Consider the following 12500-nt stretch of genomic DNA (forward strand, 5'->3'; position numbering starts at 1 on the left):
TGAAAAACTTTTCCAAAATGCAAGCTGGGAAACTTCTTTAAATGAAGAAACAAAGATGGAAGAGAAGTGGAACTTGTCAAAAGAAAAATACAAGGAGGGGACAGATAAATACGTACCAAAGAAGAAATAAAAAAGGGTATATATAAAGTGCTGGTATAACAAAAACTGTAGTGAAGTTAAACATAAACGGGACAAAGCGTAAAAAAAGATGGGAAAAAACGACCAAATGGCAAATATACATCAAACTAAGAAATGAATATGTAGAAATACCCAAGGAAGAAGAAACTATTAAATAGACATAACAAAAAAAAAAAAAACGCAAGAACCAACCTAAACTATTCTACAGATATACAAATAACAAAGTAAAAGATAAACATGAAATAGTAAAACTACGCGAACGAAATATATAGATGATGTGGAAATGGCTGAAATTATGATCAAAAGATTTAAATCTATATTCACAATTGAAAGCTCACAAGATTGGGAGAAAGGACAGAGAGTAACATCCCCCGCAATGAAAGGAATAACGGTGACACGGAAAGAAATATGAGAAAAAAAAATGATGTCAGAAAGTCACACGGGTCGGATGGAATTGCGTGGAATTGCAAATTGGATATTGAAAGAATGTATGGATGAACTAACGGACATTATACCACAATATAATTGATTTCTCACTCAAAGAAGGAAAAGTATCACAAGATTGGGAAAATGCAAATATTTAACCAATATACAATGGAGGGAACAAAGAAAATCCAACCAGCTATAGACCGGTCTCCTTTACAAGTACAATAGCAAAAATATGCGAGAGAAAAAAATCCCACATACGCCATTCCCATTCACAACCCTTTCCTCCCTCTTTTCTTGGCTCCTTCTGGATGACAGTTCATCCCTGCATCTCGCTCGGTGCCCTGGGGTATTGGCTGCATGTTATTGTGGAGTTAACAGCTGTTCAGTAGCATGCAGCTGATACTTTAGGGTCTATATGGGGCACCCCTACGGACAAGAGCCACACATCTTTTTGTCTGTGATGGAGGAAATCTCTATTCATAGAGAAATAATACTTTGTTATACTGCAACTGTTCCTCCGTTATGCTGTCCTCACACTCTTAATACTGTCCTGTACCACTTCTCTGAATAATTATTTCCTTTTTCGCCGAACCCTGTGGTAGGGGAGAAAGAATACTGCCGCAGTGTTCCCACTTGAGTTGTAAAAGACGGCAAAAACCGGACGGGGGATATATACCTATTACTGAATCCTGGATCAATATGGCTGATCGACATTTCCTTCCGGAAAAAGCGATAGAAGGATATAAGTCCTTTTTCTCACAAGGACAGGGTAGGCAATAGCACTTTTAGTTAGAAATACAATAAATTGTATTATCAACAATTCGATAAAAGGAAGAGGATAGTATGTAATACATTTGCGTGGAGATTATAGGCAAGAATAAGACACTTATTACTTATTGGCGTCACACACTCATATACATTTTACATTCATACAACTCATATTCTCCCACATAAACACACACACATTCATTAATACTAACACATACACTAATTCAAATTCATACACACTCATGTACTCTCGCATATACATACACTCGCACATACATACATATTGGCTTCCTGGTATGTTGGTACAACGTTTGCCTGCTAACACAGCCGCATGATAGTTGAAATTAGCCTCTAGTATTAATAGAAACCACAGAAGGGCGGTCTGAAAAGGGTTACTATCATAAATCTAAAAATTATCTCTTTTGGACTAATAAATCATATATAATTACATATAATAGTCCCTAGCATATCTATAACGAATTGAGGTGGCTTGCATGGGGTAGACACACACACACGCACGCACACACACACATACAAACATACACACACACACACACACACACACACACACACACACACACACACACACACACACACACACACACACACACACACACACACAAACGCACACACATGAACAATTTGGGTTGAACATATGTTTAAGATCACAGCATTACAATAGATCGGGTAATATTTGAGTTCTCATCCGGGAGGGTAATAACTGTCGATCACCTTGATGACCTTGGTGAATCACTTCTAAGCAAGTATACGAATGCGAAAAGCAGATATTTATGGAATTGAATTTAAATACAAATGTAGTTGCGATAACCTTGACATATTAATTTGCAGCCATAATTCATATCTATTATCTATTGCGTGTGGTGGAAGTATCTTTAATATTAATGTAGGTGAAACTGTGTAGGGAAATATGAGTTTTTGTATGCTCATATGGACCTGGTAGTGAGAAGAATGTAGAGGAGAGGGAGACATTTTGGACAGATATAAATGAGTGCTCAGATAGTTTTGGAAGGAACGTCAATGTGATAATGTTGGGAGATATCAATGCTAGAGTAGGGGATAACAGATGGAGTGTCAGAGAGTATTGGAGTCCCAAGTGAAGAGTATAGTGGAGAGTTGATGGTGGAGATATGTTTAAAGAGTTGAAGATAGCTAACAGTGTTTAAGAAAAGTCAAGCACAAGTACACATGGAAAAGGATAGTGGATGGAAAAGTAGTTAATAAGGAGTAATATGGGGTTCCGATATAGGACGGATAACATATTCAACACAGTTTGCAAGTGGTGCATTCAAAATTATTGTGGAATGCAAAAGAAGACATTCGCAACTTACAAGGTGAGTAAAACTCAAACAGTTGACCATGGCGAAGACCAGAAGTGAAATGAAACAAAACAATGAGAGGTTTAGTAATATGAAGAAAACATCGAACAAGGACAGATAGTGGTGAAACTTACAAGAGCAACAAGTACGATTGTTATGTATTGTACTTGTGAGTAGATTGGAAAATAATACATGCTTTCTCCTTTGTATATAAATACCATGAAATTGATTTATATTGATTTATTAAAATTATTATATTGATTGCATTTCCATGTGCCAATTTTGAGAAGGAACCATGCTGTCGTGTATGCTTCCCGGCAAGCCAGGCTGCATACAGAAACGACGCAGTTTCTAGTTCGACTTCTAAGTGTACACACGTTTTGTTGTAGTGCTTTGATTTATCTAATACACTATTTTCCCTTTGTAATATACCTTTATTAGCCACCCGCATATAAGTGGTAGACAAACGAAAATATATCAATGTGGTAGGATGGCAGGGGCAATATTTAATAGTGTGAAATAAAAACACAGGCGACCCATTCCGGAGATCAGACTCCAGCCCCTCGGGGCCCCACAGGTTGGGGAGGCCATGCTTAGGGCATTTATTCTTGCCTCTTCTCCTTGTGGGATGAGCAGGTGTGCTGTTCCCCATTTTTACACTGGGCTTCCACCGATTACCGTGTCAATTGTGGCGAAGGAGCACTCTCGAATAACACGCAGAACGGGCGTGTCTAAGAGTTTTATTCTGGCTAAACCCAGACGATTCTAATCAGCTCAGTGGACACTTACGCTCCAGAGGGATAATAATGGCTTAAAGCTGAAGACATGCTTTTATTCTTTGACCCAGTACAATCAGTTTTTCACCACACAAGTTGATTATATGGTTGGTGATACTGCTGCTGTTGCACGTGTGGGTGATCTCATTACATCCTAGATGGAACACTGTTAAGATAAATCTTCCGGGTAGGTGCTGATGACCATCAGTCAGGACATCGGCTCGATCGAACTACAATTTTTGGATGGTCTGGAAGAAGACAAAAGAATGTTAACAAAGGTCAAGGCTGTCGAAAATTTTGATTTCTCGCATGTAAAAATGCTCGTTGAATTTATAGTACTCTGTTCCCTTAGTAATTCTTGTTTCTGTCTGTACATACGCACACCCATGAGTTAATTTTGTAGAAACTAATTGAAACGATTATGTCAAACTAATACACAAATTTGACAGATGCAGCCATCTTTAGGAATGTGTGAAGAGATCCAACGAAACGATAGTTGTCTTGTAATGGACAGTGGTTTCATTTCACCAATATTAAAGACACTGTTGGTTGCTTAATCCATTTGGGGTTGGAGGTTCAAAACCACTTCTTTACAGACTAGACCTTTCGTTATGGTCCAACTGGGTGGATCGGAAGCTGAAAATCAAACAATATAGAAAAAAAAAACAGTAAAAGGATGGATCGTAGGCAGAGGGTAATACGAGCAGGTTGCCAGCAAGGAAAGAAAATTTTCGTCATAAAAAAGCTAAGATCAACAGCAGTTATGCTTACTTTATAAACACACACGGCCACAACCATTGGAGCAACACAATCCGCCTTCAGGACAGTCATCGTTGCCATCGCACTCGTGAATGCAGATGCCCAAAGGAACCGATTCAACTGGTGGACAAAAAGAGGGATCTGCCAGAAGAACACGTAACGGCAGATATGAAGAAAAAGAATTAGAGATCACTTAAAATATTGTTGGTAGATCAAGAAGTGAGAGATAAGATTGAGGGGTAATGTACTCAAGACTTTACTTTTAACACCAATGAAAGAAATTGCTAAAAATTAAATTTGTAAACACACACACACACAAACACACAGACACACACACACACACACACACACACACACACACACACACACACACACACACACATATATATATATATATATATATATATATATATATATATATATACATACATATATATATATATATATATATATATATATATATATATATATATATATGCAAAGAAATCACAAAACACACGTGATAAACTATTTTTGCAGAAACCACCGGGAAATTGAAAAAACAGATACCGAACGTTTTCGTCTATTTAGACATTTTCAAAGGTACAAAAAAGCAATACAGAAAGAAACAATAAATACATAAGAAGACAAGGATACTCGGAGAGGTCCCATGTTACATTTTATCACACACAATTTTGTCAATAATAAAATTGTCCAATTTAAATAAACCCAAACTCAAGTTCATGTTATTTCCAAAATTTCTTTTTATAAAACAAGATTCAATAATATTTCTTTCTATAATATTATTACAAGAAGTAATTATTTTAGAATTTCCCCAGTCAATATTATGACCATAATCCCTTTGGTGGACAAATAATCCACTGGACACTTGCCCCGTTCTAATACTATATTTATGTTGGCCTATTCTTTTTTCTAAGCCTTTGCCTGTTTGGCCTATATAAATAAAATCACAATTTTTACATGGTATATTATAAATACATCCTTCTTTACTTCTTGGGGAATTTTTGATTAACAGACTCTTAATGTTGTTATTATTTTTGAATACTATCTGGATACCAAATTTTTCAAAAATGCTAGGAAGATGGATTAAATTTTCGTGGTACGGAATTGTTAGCATATTTTTACAATTAAATGGTTTGACCTGCGACGTATTAAGAAAACATTTTCTAGCTTTTTTTTTTTTTTTTTTTTTTTTTTTTTGTTTTTTTTTTGATCAATAAGATGTTTTGGATATTTCAAATTTTCTCCAATGTCATAAATGAATTGTATTTCTTGATCCAAGAACTCAGGGGAACAAATTCTATAAGCTCTCAGGAACATAGAAGAAAAAACTGACAGCTTGGATTTTTGACTGTGATACGAGTAAAAATGAATGTACGAGAGGACATTGGTCGGCTTCCTGTAAACGTCAAATTTAAAGTATCTTCCACATCGGTAAATATTTACATCTAAAAATGGTAACATATTATTTTCTTCAACCTCTACTGTGAATTTAATGGAATGCACCAAATTATTTAAATCTGACAAAAAAGTATCCAAATATTGATCATTAGGCCAAATGCATAATATGTCGTCAACATACCTGTACCAAACTGCATTAATTGGAAGAATGTTTGGTAATAACTCTCTTTCAAAAAACTCCATATACAAATTGCTAAGAATTGGAGACAGACAGTTCCCCATGGCCATACCAAATGTTTGAGTATAGAAGTTTCCATTAAATTCAAACTTAGAGTCTATTACACATAATTTGATTAAACTAATAATAGTGTGAGCAGGGAGTGTAAAGTCATGTTTCTTTAATTCTTTTTCTAGAAATCCTAACAAATCTAAAACCGGGACTCGGGTGAATAAACTTTTAATATCGAAACTAACCAACTTAAATTCAAATGTGATATTATGTCCAAGCAGCTTTTCGGTTAAGTCAACATTATCTTTGATATGAGAGTGGGAAATTGTCCCAACAAGAGGACTAAGAAGAGACACTAACCATTTTGACAACTTATATGTGCAAGACCCAATAGAACAAGTAATGGGCCTAACTGGATTATTAACACGTCGCAGGTCAAACCATTTAATTATGAAAATATGTTAACAATTCCGTACCACGAAAATTTAATCCATCTTCCTAGCATTTTTGAAAAATTTGGTATCCAGATAGTATTCAAAAATAATAACAACATTAAGAGTCTGTTAATCAAAAATTCCCCAAGAAGTAAAGAAGGATGTATTTATAATATACCATGTAAAAATTGTGATTTTATTTATATAGGCCAAACAGGCAAAGGCTTAGAAAAAAGAATAGGCCAACATAAATATAGTATTAGAACGGGGCAAGTGTCCAGTGGATTATTTGTCCACCAAAGGGATTATGGTCATAATATTGACTGGGGAAATTCTAAAATAATTACTTCTTGTAATAATATTATAGAAAGAAATATTATTGAATCTTGTTTTATAAAAAGAAATTTTGGAAATAACATGAACTTGAGTTTGGGTTTATTTAAATTGGACAATTTTATTATTGACAAAATTGTGTGTGATAAAATGTAACATGGGACCTCTCCGAGTATCCTTGTCTTCTTATGTATTTATTGTTTCTTTCTGTATTGCTTTTTTGTACCTTTGAAAATGTCTAAATAGACGAAAACGTTCGGTATCTGTTTTTTCAATTTCCCGGTGGTTTCTGCAAAAAAATATATATATATATATATATATGTCACATAATTTCCAATAGTTGTCCCCAGACTCGAACCTAGAACTTGTACGTTAGCAAATCTATACTTCTACCAACCACGCTATCGAGGATATAAAATCCCTCAACCTCGGGATTAATCTACACCCGCAGGATTTGAGTCGACTGCTAACTGCCGTCCTAATCTCAATTTCACGAAGGATCAAGCCGACCTATAGGTAGTGGTGAAGCAGGAACGTATCCTTGATGGACTTTCGTCGTTGTAATACCTGAGAAGAATCGCCAATGACGACGATGTCAATCACATAATTTCCGAACAAGTCCTGGGTTCGAGTCCGGGGACGACTGTCGGAAATTACGTGATTGACATCGTCGTCATTGGCGATTCTATTCAGATATTACAACGACGAAAGTCCATCCATCAAGGACACGTTCCTGCCTCACCACTACCTATAGGTCGGGTTGGTCCTTCGTGAAATTGAAATTGTGTGCACGTGATATATATATATATATATATATATATATATATATATATATATATACATACATATATATATATATATATATATACATACATATATCACAATTTCCGACAGTCACCTCGGGGCTCGACCCGAGGCCTCAACTGACGTCAGGAAATTACTTTATATATATATATATATATATATATATATATATATATATATATATATATATATATATATATATATACATACATATATCACAATTTCCGACAGTCACCTCGGGGCTCGAACCGAGGCCTCATCTGACGTCAGGAAATTACTTTATATATATATATATATATATATATATATATATATATATATATATATATATATAAATATAAATACATATACATATATATATACATATACATATATATATATAAAATGTGTGTTTGTGTGTGTACGAATATATATATATATGTGTGTGTGTGTGTGTGTGTGTGTGAATCTTGGCAGCAGGTTTTCTTTTAAACATGTTTTGTTAAAAACAACTGCGCATTCGGCGCTACAAAGCTTCTTAAGTAGACTTTCAAGTCTTCTGAACGTGGATTTCTGGTTATCACAGGACAGACGGAATAATAGATTTCCAGTAGACATTAGGAACTTTAGTTGAGAAAGAATGTACAGACGTTTCGCTAAACGCAGTTAGCATTTTCAATGTAATAGAGACAGAGAGTACAGGACATAATAAACATAGAAAGAAAGCTCTGGGAGAGGTCACAACGTAAGACGCGGGGGGAGGTCACGACGTAAGACACGGGGAGAGGTCACGTACATGTGTGGGATTTTGTTGCTGTGGGGCAGATGTCCGTTGAGGGCCAAGTGTCCTCTCTTTCAGTCTGGCGGAACGTCGGAGAGGGACTTGGGTGTCGGTGTGATTGGAAGGTGTGTTGTTGTGGTTGAGAGGGCTACTAGTCCTAGGGAGGGGCTTCATGCTGGGGAGTAATGTAGGGGCTTCCACTTGTCTGTTAATAGTTGGTTGTATGTCTCGTATAATAAGTGTTTCCAGGAAGAAAAGTCTAGACTTTTCTGATTCCTTGGCGAGAATGACGGTGTTGTCTTCTAGAAGTTTTCTTGTGATTTGTGTGTTGTGTTTTTCTAGTAGGTGTAGTTTGGGGCCTCCACTTGACAAGTGGGAAGACATTCTTCTCGACAATGTCGTTCTCGTTTGGCCAACGTAGCAGTCGAGAGGCGTACAGTCCTCTAGGGGGCAGGAAAATTTGTATACTACGCTGGTGCAAGCGGGACCTTCGGGGCGAGGAGAAGTGTTGTTTCTGATGGTGGAGATATGTTTAAAGAGTTGAAGATAGCTAACAGTGTTTAAGAAAAGTCAAGCACAAGTACACATGGAAAAGGATAGTGGATGGAAAAGTAGTTAATAAGGAGTAATATGGGGTTCCGATATAGGACGGATAACATATTCAACACAGTTTGCAAGTGGTGCATTCAAAATGATTGTGGAAAGCGAAAGAAGACATTCGAAACTTACACGGTAAGTAAAACTCAAACATTTGATCATGGCGAAGACCAGAAGTGAAATGAAACAAAACAATAAAAGGTTTAGAAATATGAAGAAAACATCAAACAAGGACGGATGGAGTAGTGAAACTTACAAGAGGAACAAGTACGATTGTTATGTATTGTACTTGTCCCAACTCCTCCGCGTACTTCGAGTTGGGGACGGACAAAAACTCCGCCCTGCCTTCTCCGGACCAAGGCGGAGTTTTTGTCCGTCCCCAACTCGAAGTACGCGGAGGAGTTGGGACATATTCTCACAAAAGCGGGTGTGAGCGTTGCTTTCTCCACGGGTAAAAAATTAGGAGAAGTTGTCAAGAATAGAAATAAATCAGAAAAGGATATAGAGAAGGGCGCGATTTACAATATACCATGTGGTGGTTGTCCGTTAGGATATTATGGAGAGACGGGAAGATCAGTGGAGCTACGGACATATGAGCACAAAAATGACGTCAGAGCTCACAGAACCTCCAACTCGCTAGTAGTTCATTTAGACCAATGTGGTCATCTTCCAGATTGGAAAAAGATAGAGGTGCTCCACAAAAGTCTAGAGAAAAAGAAAAGAAAAATAGTGGAGGCAGCCTACATTACTTCCCACCCCTGCATCAACCATAGGGAAAGGTTTATAAAATTAGCAGGAGCGGTAAGTACTCTGATTGTCAAGGAGGTAAAAAGGACAATTGAGAACGGAGGGAGAAGTGACGTGGTCGGAGTCACATGAAAAAAGGGTAGAGGACGGATGAGAGTATAGAGGGAGGGGAACACGGCAAGGATGGATTATATAAGCTGTTAATTTTCTAAAATTGTATGTACTTTGAGAATGTCCTGGTAAGGACGAAACGTCAGTGAATAAAACACCAACTGTTCTTTGTGCTTAACTCACCACCCTTCCACTCATTTGTCTTACATACTTCAATATATATATATATATATATATATATATATATATATATATATATATATATATATATAATATATATATATATATATATATATATATATATATATATATATTACGATAATCTTGTCCTACCTGATAATTTTCGATGGATTTGGTGCCTGATGCTTCCGTTACGTCATTTGATAACGCTTCAGTTAACCCTTTCATATCTACATCCAAACGTCATAGTTCTAAAGGTGGATTAGTATTGTGACGCCCCTTCATTCTCCTTCTCTCTCTTTCGTTGACTTACCTTCTTCGCAACCTTTCCTGCAGACCCCGTCGCAACACTTACGGTGACCTCGACAGTCAGTATCATCGGTACATTTCAACCCGACTGTATGAAAAGAAAAATATATAAAAAGGTTAAGCATGATTAGATCAAACACGAATTCACAACAGAACAACAAGAACACAACAGAAGAAACTAGAACTAAAAGTGATTGATGAACACAAAGATTACACAACGTAACATTTTTTTCAAAAGTTTTGTTTATTGTATTTTTTTTAGAGTTTATTAATCCATTTTTCCTGCTGATTTCAAATATGCAATTATTTTTTCTGTATCATCGTCTGTTATAGAAATACGTATAATTTCAATGTTACCATGTCTATTTCGGAATTGTTATGTGGTCTGCCACTAAATGTTTATCTAATTTTCTCTTTCAGATCAATGACTGAACTATTTACCTGTTAAGATGGCTACTAGAGGATGTGAAAATTCTCCTGATACATTTTGCTATGTGTGTGGTTATTATATTGGGAAAAAACAAGTACTACATAAGATCGTGAGAGGTGCTAAAGTGTGGATAGCGTACAGACTCTATTTCGGAATGCCCATGGGTGACCAGGACAAGCCATGGGCACCTCATGTGAGATGTGGAAGCTGCCGATCTACTCTAGAAGGATGGCTGAGAGGTACAGGAAGGGCAATACCTTTTGCCATTCCTACAATATGGAGAGAGCCGAAGAACCATCACGACGACTGCTACTTTTGTATGATTGATGTGACGAAGTACAGGAAAGTGAAAGGAAGACAAGCTCTGCAGTATCCAGACATACCATCATCTAGAGCACCTGTCCCACATGATGATAGCTTACCAGTACCACAACCACCAGAAAATGCAAGTTTATTTTTATCATACTCTCTTTACTTTTAATTAACTTCAATATTAAGTACTTAATATACATTCACTTTCCTAAAGATATATGGAATACTAATGCTATTCGTCTTTGTTGAAGTTGCTATATTTAGTTATTTCTTTCTTTCCAGATGGAAGATGCAATGGAAATTTCATCTGAAGGGTCAGAAGGTAGCAGCAGCCATGAAATGGGAGACGAAGATTTCGCACCAAGAACGACTTTGGAGCCTCACTTTCCAAGTCAGAGTGAGCTAGATGACTTAATCAGAGACTTAAGTCTTACTAAGTCAGGAGCTGAGCTTCTTACATCAAGGATGAAAGAATGGAATCTACTAGGAGAAGACTGCAGGACATCTGTGTACCGGAAACGACATGAAAAAAATAAAATTTACTATGACTTTAGTGATGATATGTGTTATTGTAAGGATGTTACTGGTTTGTTTACAGCCCTTGGACTCTAACATGATCCTGCAGAATGGCGACTGTTCATAGATAGCTCAACACGAAGTCTCAAAGCAGTATTGCTCCACAATGGAAATAAAAACCCATCTTTGCCTCTTGCACACTCAGTACAGAAGAAAGAAAACTATCATAATGTCAAACAGCTTCTTGAAAAAATCAATTATGCTGAATTCAAATGGGATGTTTGTGGTGATTTCAAGATGCTAGCCTTTTTGCTTGGCTTATAAGGGGGATACACAAAGTATTCCTGTTTTCTTTGTTTATGGGACAGCAGGACTGATGATGATCATTATAATAAAGTTCATTGGCCCCCAAGAGTTGAAATGCAGCCAGGAATGTTAAATGTTCTCAGACAGCCTCTAGTAGATTCGAAAAAAGTTTTATTACCCCCACTTTATATCAAGCTAGGGTTAATTAAACAGTTTGTGAAGGCTTTGGATTTTGGAGGCGAAACTTTCCAAGAAATTTGTCTCATGTTTCCCAAGCTATCTGAGGCTAAGCTCAAGGGTGGTATATTTGTTGGACCCCAGGTAAACAAAATGTTGAAGTCGGAGAAACTGGAAAGAGCGATGACGAAAGTTGAAAGAGAAGCTTGGTGTTCATTTCGTGATGTAGTTCGTGGATTCCTAGGAAATCACAAGGACCCTAATTATAAACAAATAGTGGCAAAGCTTATTGAGAACTTCAGGAAACTTGGTTGTCGTATGTCCTTGAAGATACATTTCTTGCATTCTCACCTACATTTCTTCCCCGAAAACTTGGGGGCTGTCAGTGAGGAGCATGGCGAGAGATTTCATCAGGATATCGCAACTATGGAAAGAAGATATCAAGGACGATGGAATACTGCTATGATGGGAGATTACATATGGCCACTAGTCAGAAAAGACGAAAGAATGCATTCTAGAAAATCTCGATCGTCAAAGCACTTCTAATCATGAGAAGAGTCATCAAAACACTTGCAGTGCAAAGTTGTGTTGTTTATTTTGTTCTTACTAATATTGTAGCTCTTAAATACACTTCATATTATGAAAAA

The 12500-nt window shown here is 36.7% G+C and overlaps 2 protein-coding genes across 4 annotated transcripts in view; one reads left to right on the plus strand and one right to left on the minus strand.

Moving 5' to 3' along the window:
* Positions 1–12500, minus strand: part of LOC143018265 (uncharacterized) — a 47903-nt gene that overhangs the window by 27958 nt on the left and 7445 nt on the right. For 2 of the 3 annotated variants that reach the window (XM_076173535.1, XM_076173534.1), the window contains exon 4: positions 10117–10200. The exons of the other annotated variant lie outside the window; for it this stretch is intronic. In XM_076173535.1, coding sequence (XP_076029650.1) covers positions 10117–10200 — 84 coding nt within the window. The remainder of the gene's footprint in view (positions 1–10116; positions 10201–12500) is intronic. 3 annotated transcript variants of the gene reach the window in all.
* Positions 10538–11560, plus strand: LOC143018441 (uncharacterized). Its single transcript, XM_076173810.1, has 2 exons — positions 10538–10987; positions 11137–11560. The coding sequence occupies exons 1-2, from the start codon at positions 10562–10564 to the stop codon at positions 11464–11466; spliced, it is 756 nt and encodes a 251-aa protein (XP_076029925.1). The 5' UTR covers positions 10538–10561; the 3' UTR covers positions 11467–11560.

The sequence above is a fragment of the Oratosquilla oratoria genome, chromosome 34 (assembly GCF_046742065.1).
Source record: "Oratosquilla oratoria isolate Oo_2021 chromosome 34, ASM4674206v1, whole genome shotgun sequence".
Lineage (NCBI taxonomy): Eukaryota > Metazoa > Arthropoda > Malacostraca > Stomatopoda > Squillidae > Oratosquilla > Oratosquilla oratoria.

Excerpts from the sequence above, each read along its gene's own strand:
- LOC143018441 (XM_076173810.1), top strand. The coding sequence starts at position 10,562 with ATGGCTACTAGAGGATGTGAAAATTCTCCTGATACATTTTGCTATGTG. Across the intron at positions 10,988-11,136 it reads TACCACAACCACCAGAAAAT|ATGGAAGATGCAATGGAAAT; the intron begins GCAAGTTTATTT and ends CTTTCTTTCCAG.